Source organism: Lingula anatina, chromosome 1, assembly GCF_051362555.1.
Source record: "Lingula anatina isolate TDL-2025a chromosome 1, LinAna3.0, whole genome shotgun sequence".
Lineage (NCBI taxonomy): Eukaryota > Metazoa > Brachiopoda > Lingulata > Lingulida > Lingulidae > Lingula > Lingula anatina.
The window spans coordinates 23,716,892-23,733,045 of record NC_141767.1 but is presented as its reverse complement, the minus strand read 5'-3'; the positions used below and the strand labels follow the sequence as shown (position 1 = coordinate 23,733,045).

At 35.7% G+C, this 16,154-nt stretch overlaps 1 protein-coding gene across 19 annotated transcripts in view; it reads right to left on the bottom strand.

The window, feature by feature from the left end:
* LOC106157176 (receptor-type tyrosine-protein phosphatase delta) overlaps positions 1-16,154 on the bottom strand; it is a 97,295-nt gene that overhangs the window by 22,984 nt on the left and 58,157 nt on the right. For 17 of the 19 annotated variants that reach the window (XM_086999155.1, XM_086999164.1, XM_086999159.1 and 14 more), the window contains 6 exons: positions 11,644-11,916; positions 10,070-10,357; positions 9,401-9,501; positions 8,826-9,036; positions 2,798-2,824; positions 1,234-1,518 (listed from right to left, as the gene is read on the bottom strand). In XM_086999155.1, the coding sequence (XP_086855281.1) occupies positions 1,234-1,518; positions 2,798-2,824; positions 8,826-9,036; positions 9,401-9,501; positions 10,070-10,357; positions 11,644-11,916 (1,185 nt within the window). The remainder of the gene's footprint in view (positions 1-1,233; positions 1,519-2,797; positions 2,825-8,825; positions 9,037-9,400; positions 9,502-10,069; positions 10,358-11,643; positions 11,917-16,154) is intronic. The other 2 variants (XM_086999169.1, XM_086999160.1) reach the window with 2 other exon arrangements.

The following is a 16,154-nucleotide window of genomic DNA, read 5'->3' as shown; positions in this document are numbered from 1 at the left end:
GCAATGAAAAAAAAAAAAAAAAAAAGAAAATGATCAAATATCGAGTAAAAAAAAACAGGACGTCACATCTAGACATCTTGTTTGTTCATTGTTTGCCACTGTGGAACAATATCACATCATATTAAGCTTCTAATAAAAATAGCAAAATGATAAGGCAACTAAAAATACACACTTAAATTTCTTTTTTTCTAGGATCAGGGCAGTATTGGTAGAGGGGGTGGGGTAGCAAGAAATCAATCACTCAGGATTAAGGGTTCTCTTAATCTTATCATTGGCATTAAACCATATGACAGCTGTTAAAACTATTTGGAATCAATTAATGCAAAGACCTGGATGATAAGATCAGATTACTTAGATTACTTTCTTTTTTTGTGTGTACAGAAATGAGGGAAATGATATTTGGAGACAAAGCATGCCACCAGGTCAGCATTATAAACAAGAGGTCAATCTTCCATAAATCCTCAAGGAAAATAAACACACCAAGGATGTTGCTCCATGTGGTTTTTTTTTCCACAGCTTAATGTTAAGTTAATATTACACCATACTGCAGCATCCTGGTAAGCTTTTAGTTTATTCTTTCATACCAGGACATATTAAGCAGAGTCCCAGCTTGTGTAAACCTGTCTGTCTTAAGCTCGCTTCTCATCTGCCCACCACCTGTACAGTGGCTTTAAACAGTAGATTCTTGTCTACAGACCATGCTGGATACTGTTCCATGTTTGTCTACTAACTTTAGAACAGTTATCAGATGCCACGAAGGCAATAACAGTGCAGCGGAAAGATGGTTACGATATCGGTGATATGTAGTGAGTGGATTTTAAAAAATGTACCAAACTTCAAATGCTGATATGTTTATGAAAATTTCAGTAAAATTCAAGAGAGTTTTCACTTGATACTGCTATAAGGTATTCTTTATCTCTGGCACAATTTTGGACTTAACATTTTTCTGAACATTCCCATTCCCATAAAAAAAGTCATAGTCAAAAATGCAGTGCTCCTATGAATTCTTTTAAACCACATAATGTATTTTTTATCATACATGAAATAGGGAATTCTGACAGATTGTGATTTAAAATTAAATACTCAATACAGCTGAAATAGTCCCATTTCCTTTTGTTTCCACATGATACAGCAACCAACTACTTAGTAACTATAATGAACTACTGACAATCATAATCCTAGGAACTGTAATCCTGTCTGTATTTCTAATAGCAAATAAAAGGCAGTACTCACTGAACTCCTGCGTTGTTGCTTGGACTACAGGGCTCTCAGGCCCTGTCCCCCTCTCTGATTTAGCAAGGACATGGATGTTGTATACTGTGGCTGGGATTAGATCCTCCAACAGGTAACTCTCCACTGGGGGCTGGATGGTCACACGGACCTTCCCCCTTGATGGAGATTGGTAATATAACTCATAACTTGTGATAATGTCGTCAGAATTCTCTGGTTTTTCCCAGGTAACGTAAATCTGGTCTGGGCCTCGTACCTCGGTCTGTAAATTCCTAGGTTGCTCTGGCACTGTGATATAAGAAAAATAATTCAAATAAATTCCAAGAATTAAAAAATTGACAGAACAAAAAATTCAAGTGCAATAAAACTTTTTAAAAATTATTTAAGTGTTAAGAAGTATCTAAATCTTGTGGAAAAAATGATTTCAATATAATATGAGTTACAATGTTGTCATTATATTTGATCAGTTGATGTTTGCATAATTTTGATCCCAGATAACAATCTGATGAGCCAGATTAGATGATTATGGGCAATGAGAAGAGTAATGATATATAATTTCCTTTATGATGAAGCTATCAAATTATCAACCTTAAAAATGAGTCAGTCTGGATATTTCTATTTTTTATGCAAACACATCAGCCACCAATTCAATCTTTTTCAAAAGGTAACATAATTTAAATAAATGACAAAATAATCACAAAGTACATCATTTTGAAAAATGACAAGTAAAGAGTATGCTTTCGTGTTTCAAATATATGTAAATATGTATTAGTATACAATGATGTATGACATCAGGGTTTCTACAACCAAAGAGTCAGTCATGACCACCATTCAACTTCAGCAAAAAAAGGTTGTTTTTCAAGGTAAAAGCAATGACTATAAACATTTCTGCTTCACAGCACACAGCAGTCTCCATATATTTCCACTCCAAACTTTGCCTTACCTATCCTCCCCAATGACAATACAAGTTAACATGCTGGCAAAGTGAATTGTGCTAACATTACAGGATTACAAAATTAGACGGTGCTGCATGAGCATACTCTATAACATTTCTTCACACACCACACAATACAAGGCTCTGACCCAATTTTGCAAACAAAGCGTCCCTCCTCTAATGCACTCAAATGTCCATTCAAATGTGACACTACCATTGATCACACAAAACATCTGACATACGAGGCAACAGCTCCGAAAAGGAGTGTGCTTCTTCTGAGGGGATGGTCAAAGGAGGATAGGAGATAGAAGAATGAAAGACCTGCGTCAAATATACAAGTCTTCAATAATGGCACTGAACAGAAGCAGAAAAGTTTCTTAGGAAAAAGATGTAGAATGAAAAGAGAGAGAAATCTCTTCAAATAATTGTTGAATAACAATCAAGACACTTCCAAAGCTCTAAGGTGCAACTGCAATCAAAACAACTTACAAACAGACATGCAAACTTGAACTAAACGAAAAAAGTTTGTAATCACATGATAGCTATCAAAACTCACACCCAGAGAGAAAACCCATGAATGTCAATTAAAAACTGAATGTCTCTTTTTTTTATAGGATACTTAGCAAAGCTCACCTTTCCCGTCTCCTTGACTGTTAACATCTGTGTGTGCCAATAGCAAAAAGTATAAAATCTCAATTAATACAGGACGGAGAAGTCTCCCCATCCTTACTCTTTTCTACCTTCTTCAAAGATTTGGCAAGCTGATGAATTAGCGTGTAGTCACACTAACACCCTTCTAGTACAACAGGTCACTCTGCCAGTCCTTTCACATGGAACAATCTGTTATAACCTTTGGCCTTTCAGGAGAAAAATCCATTCCATTCAACCTTTCAATATCTCCCAAGGCTTTTTCATCAACTTAATTTTTCCCTACTTTATAAATCACCGAGTAAAACTACAATATAGTCTTCCCATTTAACATGTTTGCTGGTATCCCAGTTATCTCTCTCCAGTTACAGGTAGTGATTCACTAGCCCTGTCTGTATAGGTAGTATATACCTAGTAGGTCACAGTAGTTTGCATTCCTACAAAAGACTGCCCAGTAAGAGTAAGCGACTGTGTAGTACAGAAATGACCACTGTTTTTGTTACTGTCCTCGGACTCCAACCTAACACTTCTCTTCACCTCTGATCTATAGAAAACTGTTCTACACACTTGAATGCAGCTGTTCTGACACTGACAACAGCGACCTCCTCATCAGCATATTACTAAGCTGGCTTTCATGGCTCAGGAGAGACAGCATATCCTTATGCTAATGGCTGCCCACAGCACGCGGCTTAGATTGTTCCCTGCAGGTTGCACCACCAGCAGTTCTAGTTACTACTAAGACATCTGTTTAGAATCAGGACAACCCCCATCCCATGTCAGTTGGCCTGAGTGGCATATCCTAAGCTCTATGCTAATTATTTTCTCTCCAGCATATAAGAACCCTTAAGCTAAGAGCGCTTTTATTGGGATTCAGAAAATCCAGGTTCTGGGTAATCAGTGAACCTCATTCAAGAAGCTGCTCTATGCAGTTGATTATGCCAGGATTCCAATGTTGTACAATATTTTCACTCAACTAAACCCCAAGGTACAGGACATAATAGTCCCTCCTATCTAAACACCTTAGTGCAGGAATAATGGTTTAGCTCCATATCCTCCATTGCTTCAGCACAATACAGGCAAACTGCTGCTCCCTAGGTGTTTATGAGAAGGGGATTGAGTTTCAACAACAACTTGTGGCTTAGGGACTCCCTTCAATAGTGAAAGAGATGCCTTTTGATTGCAGAGATCTTGATCTGGTCATCCTTTTTATATTCTAGACTGGTGGTGAGATGCTGTGATGTCATATTCATACATACAAGAGATATATGTGTAAGAGGGGGGGAATATGATGGAATGAGATGTGGACACTTCATATTCTTACTATCCACAAACTATAACATGCAATTGGATCAATGTAAACTCAATTGATTCCGAGCCTCGTCAATTAATTCAAGCATTCAATAAAGAGAACTGTCTACATCCAGTTATTCCAGTTTAACTGGCACTGGAGCCTCTATTTCCTATCATAAAATACAAGTCTGTTTAGCCAGACAAAATGTCAGACGAACATTAGTCCTGGCAGAAATGCAGCAAAATGTAGCATAGGTGAAACAAACAATGTGATTATCTAGAAATATTGATCCGATTTCCTGATTTAATTTAGATGACTGTTGGAGGAGATGAGTTAGATTCAATATGATACCATAGGTTTTCTTTACATTTACTTAAAGTTTCAGTGTATATATAGGTTTTATCTTTTGATTGTGATCAGGTTTCTTAAGACATTTTAGGACAGTTTAAAAGACCTTGGTTCATTTGAGATGCTTTTTCCAAACCTTTTTTCTAATTAATGACAAAAAAAAAAAAAACAAAACATTGAAAATCAAAAGTGACAATTCAAAATTCTTCGTTTCATCTTTAGAAAAGCTACTTACTTGAGAAATACAAATCAAAATGCTATTAAGAAATATTAGTGCAGATGTCAAAACATCTATTGCATTTTCCATCAACTAAAAATCCCAAATGACATTTCTGATTTGACCACAGAAAAAAGTTTATGTAAACATCGCAAAAGCTCCACAAAAACAAGGCAAGGATCAGCAATCAGTATATTAATGTTTTTCAAAAATGTATACATCACTGGTCCCAAGAAACTGCAAAAACAGTACGACCTGTGCTTGTGTAGAGCTAGTAAAATGCCTCAAATATGTATAGAGCAGAGGAAGCACATAACATGGCCTCACATAACAGAGTTTAAAATATAGCCAAGTCCACAGGGCCATATCGGCAATGCCGCAGAGGACCCATGATATCCAAGAGGTCGCAGCAGATAATTAAGATATTATGAGGAAAATCTTCCTGAGCGTCATTGACTTTTGCTAACTGACAACTTAACTTTTCTCGTTTTTCCTGACATGTCAATAAAGTTGAAGGTTTATGAAGTAATAATTCAGATGGCACTGACAGGCCGACCATAGTGAATGCAAAATTATGCCCACTGAGTCTCTTGGATCGATGTGGACTCACCAAGGGTTGACATTTTTCCCACTTCGCTTTCATTCTCAATTATCCATTTATTCTCCAAAGTTAACAGCTCTGTTAATTAAATGACATTCAAGTCAATAAGCTATATTTGCTGTGTAAACTTATTCATTATTCTACTCCCTATATAATTTTTTTCCAACAAATTGCCAGAAACTGTTAATACCCTAACCCAGATTAATTTCACCTCTTTTTCTCATTTTGTTTAATATAATTGGCAATCATTTGTTTTAACGGCAGCACTTGGTATCAGTTTCCTCACAGGGATAATTAGAACTACATGAACCCTTTTGACAAGGGCACTAGAGTTGTTCAAAAGGTTGTTCTGGTTAAGGCAGGTCAGTCACATAAAGCAGTTGCTGAATGCAGTCTGACAAAAGGCTACTGACAGAAATATTAGCACCATTATCTCATTCTGACAAAACTGTCTAAATGTCTTCAACTTTTTAATGAACTTTCTTTGAGTATTTTCTACTCCAGAATGACTATATTGGACTGTAAGAAATGTCCATTTTCTTCCTTAAATGATTTTTTACATAGATTTTTAAATCTGATATTTAGCTGGTAAATTCATACAGTTTTTATTTATTTAATACAATAAAAAAATTGTTCTAACCCTACCCCTTTCACACACATAGTGTGAAAAGTTACCCTAAATACCTGAAGCTAGAAAAAACAAACCCTATATCTTGCTTGAAGTAATTATGTTTAAACAAGGTTATTTCTTGGCAGGAATTGCACAGACATACTTCTTTCTTGCCAGAATTCTAGAAAACATTCTAAAAACAGCATCTTTCACAAACCATGCAGTGTACTGACACGATTTAATAATAAGACAAGAATAACTGTGAACACAGACAACTGCTTCTGGTTTCCAGCTTTACATCTTTTTAAGACTACATATATACTGCATAATTATGTTAGCCATTGCAGCACATTTCCATGACAAATACTCTGGTGGATAAAATGTTCAACAGCTCATCATTGCAAGGGAAAATATGTCACTAACACTGTCATTACTGTATAACTTCAATTAAACACCTAACAACCACACATTGACCCTAAAACAAATACAGGTGGGGTTATTTATTTCTTCTTACTGAAGGATTTACCTGAAGGATTTTAGTTTCATCTCATTAATCAATCATCATTTATTATTTCAAGCCATGCATGCAGTCCAGGCAATTCCCGGACAGTTTTCACACCTTTTTGTAATTACATCTCGGACCATGCAGATCTACTGGCTGATTATTTCTAAATACAGGTACAGGTGGATGATGATCTATAGCTGCAGTTTCAATTTCACGAGAGGTCCAACTGTCCAATATATGAACACAACATTCCTACAAACCATACAAGCTCTGGTGTATTACATCAGTAGTATAATCTTATGCTCTAGTTGGAGATAATAGATGTAGAAGAAAAAAATGTGAAGTTATTGAAATAGGGTCTCATGTTTTACATCAAAACAACATTTCTGAAACAAATAACATATAAAAATACCCACCGGTGACAAAGAAAACATTTTACATAATCTTTTCACCCAATCGAGTAAATTTTTCTGGGTGAAAATGAAAATGCTTTAAAGTAAGAATAAATCTGTTTGGATTATAAAACAATTAATAGAGGCAGCATATTTGCATGCAAACAGTCCTTATTTCAACTTGATATTTACAAAAAATAACAAAAGTGAATAAAGAAACATCATTTTCTTTCATCAAATTAGCCCAAAACATGCAAAAAGTTTCATGTTAAAATCAGCTTGAAACATACTTACATATGAAAAGATAACATGATTTTACAATATAAGAGCAAGTGAAAAACCGTGAATAAAATCATATGAGCTGTATGCAAAGAAACTAAACCACAAGTGAATATTCAGTATATGGAAATAGCATTTAGTCATCATGGCCAGTGCATGGAATGGCCTACTAGCTTAGTTGTACAGTCTGTATTTCTCCAATTGAGAAATACAATTGAGATACAGCCATGCAACACCCGAGATGTGTCAAATTGTTCTGAAGAAATTTTGTACACAATAAAAGATTTATTGAAGACTTAAGACTGTCTACAACATAAATGCAATGGATTTCTGGAATGGTATGTTGACCAATTAACAAATATGGGAGTGAAAATCACACATAAATATTAAAGACAGATATGCTATGTTACAGATATAGAGAATCTACGTGGTCCTTGTCATTCCCCAAACTAAGGTCATATATGTTTAAAAAATGAGGGGGGGGGTAAAATTAGGAGCATAATAAGCTCATGAGTACTAAGTCTTATTAAAAAACATGCCTCTGGTTAAGAAAGGAGAAGTAGAGTCAATATCCATTCCATCATTTCCAGAATTCATTGCATTCATATATCAGCAGACCACTGAACAATATAATCAGAGAGTAGATCAATACACACAAACCTCTGTTGCCATGGATACCATATAACAACCAAACAGCACATTTACTTAGTGACCCTGTTGGTTGAACCCCCTCCCATCCAAATTTGTTGAGAAAAAAAATCAGATATCCGAATGGCTTTGTGTGTTCCATCTACTAAGCAGTGTTAAAAGCTCCATGTACTTTACCATCTACTTACGAGGATTGGGAAACCTGTTCACTGAAGTAATGTATGTCTAAGACTTAGTTCCAATTTTTCAAGAAAAAAGTTCTGCTTACATGTGTATGAAACCTTTTTGCATTTTTTGTAGAAAAAAAATGCATTAAATATCTTCATGTATTATTACTTCCTACATAATAATTTGAAATAATCAATATCTGTTTCTGTTAACATTTTCTTTTGTCTACTAAAATACTTTATTTCATCATTTGCTTTATTGATAGATGCACCTTCGTGTTAAAATTTTCACAGGAGAGTTCACACAGAACAGCAATAAGAATAGATCGATACCATGATGTGATCTTAATCTTAATTATTAGTAGACATGGAGGCATACATGCCTAGTTAACCTACAAGACATATTTCTGTTGATTGAATACACACAATACTTCTACTAGAAGCTGGACCCATGCAGCTTTACACTACACACAATATATCATGCTTCCTGTATGTCCCTATGCCACAATGAGTACACCTAAGACAGGTCACACACTATTCCTATGGACCAGCACAATATTATCACTTTGCATGCAAAATAGTCCTGATTGCGGAAAATGTTTTTCTAGGTTTGTCAGGAAGGAATGATAGAATACATCCTATATGGAGTTTTGAGTATTGATTAATTCATGAATACAACATCCAGTAGTTGTCCTTCCCAGCATGCATAGCACATAAGTGGTGACTTTGTTATACAGATACCACATTCAGTGTTCTAGCTGTCAGACAGTGTCAATGTAACAAAAAGGTTGTATGCAACACTAGAAAATGAGTTGGCTAATTACAGGTGCAAGAAGTGCAGGTGATGCTTTACGTTCTCAAACACGTATATGTAAAATAGTACGTACATGCATATGTATTTATAAATCCTAACATGTTGAAAAGTTTATCAAGTGTCAATATACACTCAACTCACCTCCTTGTCTTGTTAGGACTTCAACATACTCTGACGGAGGTCCATCGCCAACGCTGGTTCTTCCCAGGACACAGACAACATATGTCCTGTTTGGAGACAGGTTACGAATATTGGCTACCTTATCAGTAACTGCCATGTTTTGCCATGTGTAATAAGGTCTTTCGGCTAAGTTCTCGCCTTCCTCTTTCAGGGTGTAGTACACCTGGTATCCCTGGAAGTGAGTAGTTGATATATTTTCAGTGATCTTGAGGGAAAACATTTCTTTATGATATTTCTTTTAGACAAACAGGCAACAAAATGTTTTAACACTCTTTCAGAGAATCAGTATTTTTATACATTTCATTTTTTAATGTAATGCAAGATGATGATAAAGATGAAGAACAGCAATCAAATCAACTTTAACACTGTTCAAAGCACTGCACTATATAGATTGCATCCATTTGGCAAAAACACATTTACTGCACAACAACCACAATGTGTAGCTCACTTGCCTGCCACCTATAGGGAGAAAGATGAACTTACTGTTCAATTTCTGAACAACAATACTTTTACACTGTCGGTTGAAGTGAACTTACCAAGATGAGTCCATTGGGTATTTCTGGCTCATCCCACTGGACATATAGTGTGCTAGTACTTAATGGACGGGCTCGGACATTGCGTGGAGGTGTACTGGGCTCTGAGATCAAATACAGAGAAAAGAAATGTTCACATCAACATTTACTAATGTTTAAACACACCAAGCCAAATTTCAAACCACAAGGCAAACGTCATACAATATTAAGATAAAAACTTAATTTTGTTCATTTCTAACCAAAACATGGAAAACAAGCAGACATGCCAGCAGAGCAGGTTGACCACAGCCATGTGCTAGAGCATCTGGCTGAAGCTTGGTGGAACTGAACCTAAGCTTACGACCTGGCTACAATGTTAAAATCCACTGCCATACAGCCATTCTTTGAAAATTAATTATGATGAAAAATAAATGCTTGTGTAAATATTAATAAAAATTACATTACTCATGCCAAAGTGAAAGGAGAGCTCTGTCTAGTATTCATTATTTTAGTTAGGATTATTAAAAATCACATTCTCAAACTCAGAGATCCACTAATCTTTTTTAAACATTATACAAAACAGAAAGGGAAAGTTTCACTCCTGATATAAACAGCACACAGTAAAAAAAGAAAGAAAGAGAGATAGAGATAGGTAAAATATTGGTTATAATAAATAAGAACTATCCTACATACGTTGTTCCCCAGTTGTACACTCTTTTGGCTCACTGGGTCTCCCTCGCCCAATATTGTTGACTGCTACTACTCTGAACTCATAGATGGTATAAGAGACCAGGCCAGTAATAGTGTGTTCAGTTTCTACAATGCCTGATATTGATTTGCTTTCCACACCTTGCTTATACTTGGGCTTATAGTTGATAATATAACTGTCTATGGGATCATTGTTTCCTTCATCCCAACTAAGTTTAACAGATGTGGCTGTGACCTCGGATATCTCGAGGTGAACAGGAGGATTGGGAAGCGCTGAAAGGCAAAAAAGGGTGTACTTAATGTGATGTTCATTTGTTTTAGTCCTCCACAAAACCCATAAAAAATGTACAACAAATATAGAGTTTGTATCCAATTTGAAAATGTACACATATACATAAAAATATATTGTACACATAAACTAATATTCCCATTTTTTTTCCACTAGTATCAAGCTTATCGCCCTACATTTAAAGATGTTACTTTTCAGTGTATTTTTGCCTCATACACTGGACTAAAATAAAAGGTTTGTGACAGATACAGGAGGACAAAAACAGTGCTGCTGTGCATAATAAAAAATTGTATGGTGCTGTGATATTAATGGTCACCTGGATTCCTTGTTAAGCATGGGTCCCCATTGCAAAGACCTAGGGAATAGTTTTTTCAATGCAAAAATAACATGAAGATGAAAAATATTTGTGAAGTTCTGCAGAAAAAGGACGAGTAAATATTGTTTCTTCACTGTCTCTTCTCTGAACTTATCATGGCTTCTAGATAGCTTCTCAGTGCATAAAATATTGACGTCAAATGAATGACAGATTTAATTATGGGCTGGTATCTAGTGAATCTTGTACAAAGGACAATGATAATGATATGCTAAGATGCAATTTAACTGTTATTTTGTTGGGAAGATACTATGTTATACTTATAAATATTTTTGTCCAATGTTACAGAAAATATGATCAGCATATTAAGCTTGCAGATTAAAAATTATGTCAATTAAAATTATTATCAGTATTAAATTCATTTCTGAACAGATATAACCCAAAAGGAAGTGAGCAGTGAAAACATGCAGTGGACTGCATTAAACATAGAGGATTAAGCATTTATAGTTACTCTCAATATTATTCTTAGACAACCCACAACACAGATTGTTTTGACAGTAAAGCAAGATCTTCAAGTGGAGCCATTTTTCTTGAAGCAGACTGATAGTAGTTTTTTTTTTAAAATTGGGGGAAGTTGCATGCAGCACACACTAGTGCCTAATACACATATGACACTTCTATACACCATGCTAAAACAGTCACAAACATTTTGATTACACCACTGCTAATTTAAAAATCACATTATAATGTCTTAAACGCATTTTTTCTTTCCCACTTGCATACACTTTAAGCACATCTATGAAAATTCATAAAACTCTGCCTCCATCTACCTATCTAAGTGCATGCATGAAGCAGGGCTAGATCTACTAGACAGACACCTAATTTATCATATCAATTAATTCTAACAGACAGAATTTCAATTGACTGTCAACATGATAAATAAACTGGTCCACCAACCTTTGACCTTGACCTGAGTAATAGCTTCGATATTGCCCAAATCAGAAGCTGCAAAGCAAGTATAATTTGCAGATTGTTGAACATCCTTCAGGATGAGAACATTCTTTCCCAAGGGGGCATCAGCCACTGGGGCTAGATCTGTGACACCTAACTTCCACCTAACGACAGGCATTGGAGAACCCACAGCAACACAGGTGATGTTGATGTCGCCTCCTGGCATCACATCCAACATTTCTGGGGGCTGGATGGAGAAACGAGGAGCCACATTACGTACTGAAATAGAAAAATACAAGACTAAATATAGTTTGCTGTTTATTGATATCATTATCAAAAGAGAGAAATCATCAATTATTATAAAATAATGAAGACTATGTACCAAGTATGCGTTAACATAGACTATGTATTTAGAATCCAATTGTGAGGCTTTTTTATGGTTGTGCTAGAGCAGGTCCATTTAATTGTGGTAGAGAAGGTTAATCTCAACAGTCACAATCCGATTGACTTTGTACTGTTCATGATTAGACAAACAAATCCATTCTTATTGAAACATAACCCTGTCATATCAAGTCAAAATATCTATACCTATAATTGGATATGCAATTCCTAAATAGTGGAGGGGGCAGCAATTCAAAGGCATAGTTTAAGAACTGTTCCATGTAACAAAACTAAAACCAGATGTTTGGCAATTTACATCATAGCAACCATAATCAACTGACATCCCTTATTACCTCCCCCAAGAATTGCATGACGGGTCTCATTAACCATTTCTATTTCATTTTCCTACATTGATTGGAACCCTTTCAATATCCTACATTGTACGCTCCCAGGTCATAAATTAACATGGAATATGTGGGTAGGTATTTGTTTTACAAAATTGGACATTATGGCGTCTGCTACTGGTTTACACTGAACTGAAGGTATAATAGTAATTTTTGTCTCTCTGCAGTCAACTATTGCCACTGCTTAAATTTGCATAATACACAAAATGTGTTACTGATTAACAGTTGCAGATAAATTATTTATCACCATTAAATCATTGCAATACTGCAATTCGTTAATGTAGTAATTTTTTCCTTATTTGTTTGTTCAAGGGCAGTGCAAAGTACATAAAATTCTGTTGAAATCATTTTGTTTATGCCCAGCTTGCTTCCCCTCAGGAACTTTTGCATTAAGTACAGACAAATTGCCAGTTGAATGATTTCTACTGATTCCAAAACCACCAAGGGCTCATATTGGGCATACATGGTTAATCTCAACAGGCAGTTGTGTACAATGGGCCGTAGCACCAGTAATCCCTCTATGCTAATCTTAAAGCACACATCTGAACCTGGAGTCTGGTTCTATTTCAATATCTTGATTAACTGAAGTGCCACTTATTTGCTGCAACATCAATGACTTGGAATGATCAAATCATATGCATTGAAAAGACATTTGTTCATTCCGGTGTCTTACACTTTTTGAACTAAAAATATGGCCCCATTTGCTGGGGTCAGCGTACTGAGTAACTTGTATTCAGATCAGGATCAAATGTCTCTTTGGTGAAACAGTAGAATGCTTTAAGATTTGTTGCTTCCTGTATTTAATTTTCTTGAAATGGGATTTTCTGGCTAAATGTGAACATAAAGTCAAGAAAGACAAAATATTACATAAATAAAATTCAACTGGGTTTTAAAAAATCTTAATCAAACAAGAAAATATTAAGCATGGATAGCATAACACTAAGGGATTCTAGAATGTATATGCATGTATGTATGTGTGCTTAAGGGGATAGGTTTTTGGGGAGGGAGGGGAGGGTCTCAATCTTTTTTTTTTTTTTTTGTTACATTATACTATATGAAAAAATATATAAAAACATGGGATTATTTCAACCCACCTACTGTGAAATTCATATTTTAAATTGTTTTCTTTAATAAAACAACTTCTTTGACATCCAGTTAATAGACAGCATCAAGCAGAAAATTCCTGCACACTGTTTGCTTCCCCATCACCAGGCAAGTTCCTGACAGATGGGTTGCTGCTATTCCAATATTATTGATTCTATGACCAGCTCAATTCCCTGTTGTATGTCAACATCTCTTGCAGACAGGTTAACTGGCAGACAGAGAGCTCTACAAAAGCTCCCTTACACAACATAGAATAACCTATTATTAGCAATAAGCAGCATGTTTGCCAAAGCTATTTATTCCTTCTATAAAGTTAGACAAGATGCAACTGTCTTTTTTCCTCTCACGCTCACAGAACCATGAGCAGGCTGTTCTTTGCTGCAAAAGCTACCATTGCTGTTATTTTTCAATATATTGCTCACATTTAATGCTGCAGAACCAAGAAAAACCACCCGCTCTGCAGTTTGAGCTAAATATTGGGGCAGTGCCAATATTTGTAGAAATATTAGCATGACTATGTCTGTAAATTGAATGGCCGTTTCCATTAAGCAATTAACACAGTAACATAATGAGCAGAGGGATTGGGAAAACTCCCCATTCTAGTGGTTTGAGTCGAATCTTAAGTAGAAGAGGTCATGGAATTTTCTCAGATGTTCAGCCTGCAATTAGACCAGATTCAAAACATCTATTCTCCCCCTAAAGCTACAATCAATGTGCCCTGCAAAAAAAAACTTATTGATCATTTTAAGTGTAAAATACATCTTAAAGAAGGGTTTTTCATTCTTAGAAGGCAAAAAAGCTTTCCCACAAAAGAAAAAAATCAATCAAACTCTTTATTCACATCATAATGCTTCACAGGCAGCGTGTAAGTGTCTTTTAAGTGAAATTGGATTCTTTTTTCATTTCCTTGTAGTAATTTCACATTCTTTTTTTACTGAACTTTACTTAAATTAACTGTTGCAGCATTCAATTCATTCAATTAGGTTATTCAGTAGGGGTAAACCTGGACATAATTCACAATGCAGAGCAGCCTAAAAGGAAACACCTTGAATCAAATCTTTCAAAATTCCTTGGAAGCTTACAGACTCCTGACCTTTACAAGTGTCTTACTAAGAAAGATAGCAGCAAGTTTGCATTATCTCTACCCTAAAGTGTGTTCTTGCTTGCCAACCACAAATTTTCCTGCTTCACTGCTGCTTCAATATTTATCAAGTTCCTTGAGTCCACATTTTGTAGGTTAACCATTTGAATGTTTTATGAATTTTGCTCATTAAAGGATACATTACTTTAGTTTTTGAAAGAAGCCAGTGGTGCATACAAGGAGAAACTGACCTAAGAATAAGGTTCATAGATTATTTAATTCTGACAGAGACCCCACGATACCATCAGTTTCTAATGCAACAATTTGATAATGCACTTAGGTGACAAGCTATAAAAGGGATATGGGTCACATGTAATCTAGCCTAACCTTTAAGTAACCAACTTAGTGTATTTTTCAAAGCACTGGCTGTGAAGACTTTGCTCTAGAGATCCTCTTGCATGAGAATGAATCAGAGTAATCTCACATGATAAGATGCTCAGCTATGGTGCTTCAGATCTAAATGAAAACCAAAATGTCAGAGTTGAACCCTGGAGTCTAGCTGTATCACAACTGAAAGATTGCTGCACTGCAGGATGGCCACTCAAGGAGTGTACGCACTCCGCAGTGAACAATGATCAAAAGTAACAATTTAATTGCCCAAGTTAGGGGGAAAAAAGAAATTCCACTGGCTTCTTTTCTTGGTCTGGTTTCGTGTAATTCTTCCACTATATGCCTGCTGGTACGAGACATTAACCTATTGACTTTAATCTTCAAAGGCATATCAGTGATATTCGTGTCCTGCTTCATTCAACACAAACTGTTTATTGATCAGCAGCCACAAACATGGAAGCAAGAGCTGGTCCAAGTTTCTTTATCAATTCCCCAGTGAGCAATCCCTTCAGATTTTAGCTCAGTGTTTGGATAAGACAATGTAGCCCTCTTTGATACCCCTCTTATCAGTCTGTCCTTGGTGGGGAACCCCAGCAAATGCCATTTCATGCAGGGGCCCTACTCGTTTTCAATCTAGGCCAGAAAAAGGATGATAACAACACTTTTTCACACAACAGTATAAAGAAGTCTGGATAGGAAAAAAGATGCATATGAATTACCACAAAGCCAAAGATAAGGGACCCTATGCAGAGCTGAAGTGACCCATTAATCTACATAAATTTAGCTTACTCTATCTTAGAATTAGTTGCATTTTGAATTTTCTTTAAGAAATGAATTGAAAAAAAAAATTGAAATGTCTCAAGGTCTACAGTAGATGCACACAAAATCTAAAATATGGTAGTTATGAACACAATGGTTGTAATATATCAAATTATCATTGATATTTATGGTGCTTCCCCAGACAAGTTCTGGCTGGAATGGCATTTAGTTAACCAATGTGCTGTGTGAACAGAAGCGAATCATTTGAGTAATGTTTAAAATATGAAGTGGAAAAAATATTGCAATAAATCAAGCAGAAGTCTCCCACTGCAGAATAAATGGTAATATATGTGCAAAGTTAGTCATCTATCAAGATTATTCAAGTGGAATGCAATGCG